At 36.9% G+C, this 4,207-nt stretch overlaps 1 protein-coding gene across 1 annotated transcript; it reads right to left on the reverse strand.

Annotated features, from left to right (window-relative positions):
• Positions 1-82: 82 nt before the first annotated feature.
• On the reverse strand, positions 83-1,705 carry LOC109862208 (zinc finger MYM-type protein 1-like). Its single transcript, XM_020442194.1, has 2 exons — positions 1,521-1,705; positions 83-1,242 (listed from the first exon to the last, which is right to left on the reverse strand). The coding sequence occupies exons 1-2, from the start codon at positions 1,702-1,704 to the stop codon at positions 161-163; spliced, it is 1,266 nt and encodes a 421-aa protein (XP_020297783.1). The 5' UTR covers position 1,705; the 3' UTR covers positions 83-160.
• Between the last annotated feature and the right edge of the window lie 2,502 nt (positions 1,706-4,207).

A 4,207-nucleotide genomic window follows, 5' to 3' on the forward strand; every position in this document is an offset into this window, starting at 1 on the left:
AAAAAGATTTTTAACAGATTATGCTATGATTTTCTATAGCTGAGAGAACGTATGAGATATGCTTGTTTTCTTATTTATTGTATACTTTTTAAGAAAAGCATTTTTAATATTTATTTTAAAAGATATAATATTGCATATAATATTAAGAAAACCAAGAAAATTACCTTGTAGGGCAGTAAGGTGTCAAATTTCGATTTCCTTCTGATTGTAAGGTTTTAAATTGACATAATCGCTTTGGCGAATCTCTAATGAAATTGATTATTTCTTTCGCAAATCCAATGAAATTTCTTGCTGACGTTACATTTTCTAAAGCATCTTGTACAACTAAATTTAGCGAATGCGCTGAGCAGTGAACATATAAAGCACGTGGTTCAATTTCGAGTATACGTGTCTGTAAGCCCGTTAATTTTCCACTCATGTTAGACGCTCCATCATAACATTGCCCTCTCAAGTTGTTGATGCTTAGATCATATCGGATTAAAACATCTTGTAATATTTTAAATAATGTTTCTGCCTTAGTATCACTTGTCTGATAAAACCCCAAAAATATCTCTTCAATAGTCAGATCTTCCAAAACAATTCTTGCACATAGTGATACTTGCTCTAGTCTAGAATTATCTGAGGTCTCATCCATTAGTATAGAAAATACTTTCGATGACTTAATCAATTTAAGTTTCTCTTTCAAAATTTTATTAGCCATTAATTGTAATATCTCATTAATGACATCGTGATGTAGCCAGGTACTTTTATAACTAGACCTATTTAGCCAAGCATGTAATTCAGTCGAGTCTTCTGCTCTCATTTTTAAAAATTGTTGCAAATTGGAATTTTCATCATTATTGCTTCCACGTACAGNTAATCCTTGTCGAGCTAGAGTACGTATAGTGCTAAATATCTTCAATAACGCTGTTCGAGCCAACATCATCTCACTCTGTTTTTGACTGCTTATGTGTTCAATGACGCTTGTTTTTTTATAATTAGCTAATGCTACTAGAGAGTCCTTATGAAATTTGCTATTATTGTGATTCTTTAGTCTTATAGAGGCGTTTTTCCAAGAACAAAATCCGTTTTTAACAAAAGCGTTTTGAGAATTTTCAGAATGTCTATTTTTTATGTTTGTTAATTGTTTCTCGTTTGCATCAATACAAACGGAACAAAATGCTTTGTTTGAACAAAGTTCTAGCCAGGAATAGGTAGTTTGCCAACGTTTAAAACACTGTGGAACTACTGCTGGACATTGACCTTAAAAATTATGCAAATTTGAGTTGCTTCACATAAATCTTATAGGTGAGTAAGGTGAGAATAAACAATTCGTAAATATAATGCGCAAATAGTATATAAATATTTTCAAATTTAATGTGAAACAATTATGTAAAATTATATTCCAAAATATTTTAAGTATAAATTTTTTATTTCATATTATGAAATCACGTATTTCTTAAAAAATCATTAGCTTTTATAGAATAAAATCTACAGAAAGTCTTTAAAAGTCATATTCTAAAAAATAAAAATAAACTTACTGTTTTGTTGTAAACTTTTTTCTACACACTGATCATTATTTTTATCTGAGGGAAAAATAGAAGTTAAAACATTGTTTTCGTTTATTGTAGTGGAATATGACTCAACGGTTATCATCGTTTTGTCGCTCTCTTCTTCTTTCTTTTCTTTGGGCCTTTTAGACTCCCTAGTAAGATATTTATCCATTGTGTGGCATACACACACCAAGCAGGTGTAGATTCACTACATCTAGCACGTCACGCACACAACAATAAGCCGACTCAATAAGTACGTTAGATACGGTTAGGTTAGGTTCGCTAGCCTGTCGCTCGCATATGTCGAGCCGCACACAGACAAAAATTGCTACGTCACATGTCCGTGTGCTCGACAATGCCGTATACGCACGCGTGACGTCAACGGTTCTCGCGTACAGCTTTGACTGCGTTCCGATATTTACTGCCAGTACTGAAAATCTATATTTCACGTCACATGTGCTATAGATTTCCAGTACTGGCAGTGAATATCGGAACGCAGCCTTTGATTATTGAGATATCGCTCATAAAAAATCTAATTATTTTTTGGATATAGTTCGACTGCTCGACATATGTGGAAATTCCACACAACTCAAATTTACATGTGTGGAGTACTCCCCAATTCCACATACTGATCGCCGCCCCTGGCAGTGTCCAGGGACCCACATCAACACCACCGACACGCCAGCACTTTTTAGTTCCAGTACTAGCTCTTTTATTCGATAGACTAGCGGAGAGTGTGTACTCTTAGGATCGGTTGACCCGGAACAAGAGATCACGCTGAGAGAGTCAGAGGCTATCACAACCTTTGTAAAACCAAAATCTCTTAGGTATTCCAGGGCACAGACAATGCCATGGGCCTCCGCATCAAAGATAGTAGAGTTATTACTTACACGTTCGTAGTGGACGAGTTCGGGATCTTCAGGGACTACAGCGAAACCAACCGCAGGTGATGTCTTATCCGAGCCCGGGGATCGAGACCCGTCGGTGAAAAACACCCTAGAGATGCCGCGGTTTCTAAAGTAGTCACTGAGATATTGTTGTGGGTCTTCGGCCCGACGTGCGAGGAATCCTGTGTCAGTATCCACCTCACATTCAAAGAACCTGACATGGTACGAGAGGGCAAGGCTCTCCGGGAATGAGAACCTTTTAACATCCTTAACAAGGTGTTGAAGTTCTTGGTACATGGAGAAGAGTCCGAACTCATTTTCTGCACAAATAGGTTCCCACGTCCCACAGGTGTCACTCAGTAGCCGTCCCAACGGGTGGCTGGACCTCGCATAGACTCTACATACATACTTACTAACGAGATACTTGTGTCTACACTGTAAGGGTTGTTTGCCAACAATGTCGAGTAACACATTGGTCGGAGTTGTGCTCTATGTGGTCACCACAAACTACCCTAGCACAAGCAAACTGTAAGCGGTCCAACACGATGTTCTCACGTGTATCAAGAGGGAAGGTTACCTGGCAGCCCCATTCTAAGACGGAGCGTACCAGTCCTTTGTACGCAGTTAGCAAGACAGCGGGGTGGGTTCCCCACTTTATCCCTGCCAGTACCTTAAGGATGTTAATGCAAGGAAGAACTCTTTTTCTTGTTTCAGCTACATGTTTTTTCCACAAGAGAGAATAATCGATGTGGACTCCAAGGAACCTTACTGTCTACTCTATGTTTAACTCCACCTATGTGGACATTTACTCCTTTCTTTTTTAAGAGCCACTTCATGTTTCTTAGAGAGCAGAGAGTAAATAGAAGGTGGCTACAGATTTACTAAGTGAGACTTGAAGACTAAGAGATGTTAAGTGGGACTGTACTCGGTTCAGGGCCACATTCAGTTTCTGAGCGACAACCGACACTGAGGGGTTCGAACAGAAGATCACTATGTCGTCGGCGTATATAAGGGCTTTAACGGCTGCAGATAGGCGGGACTTGACCTGTGACACATAAATGTTAAACAGTATGGGACTTAAAACAGATCCTTGAGGAAGTCCTCGACTTGTATTGATAAAATCAACACTTCCCGCAAATGACGATTATTTGGTACAAAATCAGACATTTTCACACAACCAAAAGTATATGACGCCAAAACAAAATCACTAACGTGTCAAAGCGGTTTCTTTACCATATGTCTAAGCTTGGCTCGTGACGTTTTGGATATGTCAAAATCGACCAGCACTTACTGCTGGAGCCATCTATTGACAAACAGCGGGAACTTAGTTGCGCACCTAATATTTTAAAATAATATTAAAGAACTTAGTAATGATTAAGAATCACGATACATAGATTACTCAATAAATTTATTTACAAAGAAATCCCGATCTTTGTGTTACGTTCTGGATCGGGAGAAAGACTTTTCTTTCAAACTTTTCAGACTTTCTGACTTTCACATTTTTATATTTTTGGTACTATATATACACAATATTAACAAAGTATTTTAAATTATAACATTAAAGAACTCAGTAATGGTTCAAAATCATGATACACAGATTACTCAATAAATTTATTTACAAAGAAATCCTGATCTTTGTTTGTATCGGCACTTTTTCCTATATTTTTTTAAACTTTAATATATAAATATGTATAATATACACATATTTATATATAAATACACATATTTACATATAAATATACATGAATAAACTTTCTTCCATAATTTAAACATGTTACGTCGCATTAA

The sequence above is a fragment of the Pseudomyrmex gracilis genome, unplaced genomic scaffold (genome assembly GCF_002006095.1).
Source record: "Pseudomyrmex gracilis isolate BER0280 unplaced genomic scaffold, ASM200609v1 scaffold_1493, whole genome shotgun sequence".
Lineage (NCBI taxonomy): Eukaryota > Metazoa > Arthropoda > Insecta > Hymenoptera > Formicidae > Pseudomyrmex > Pseudomyrmex gracilis.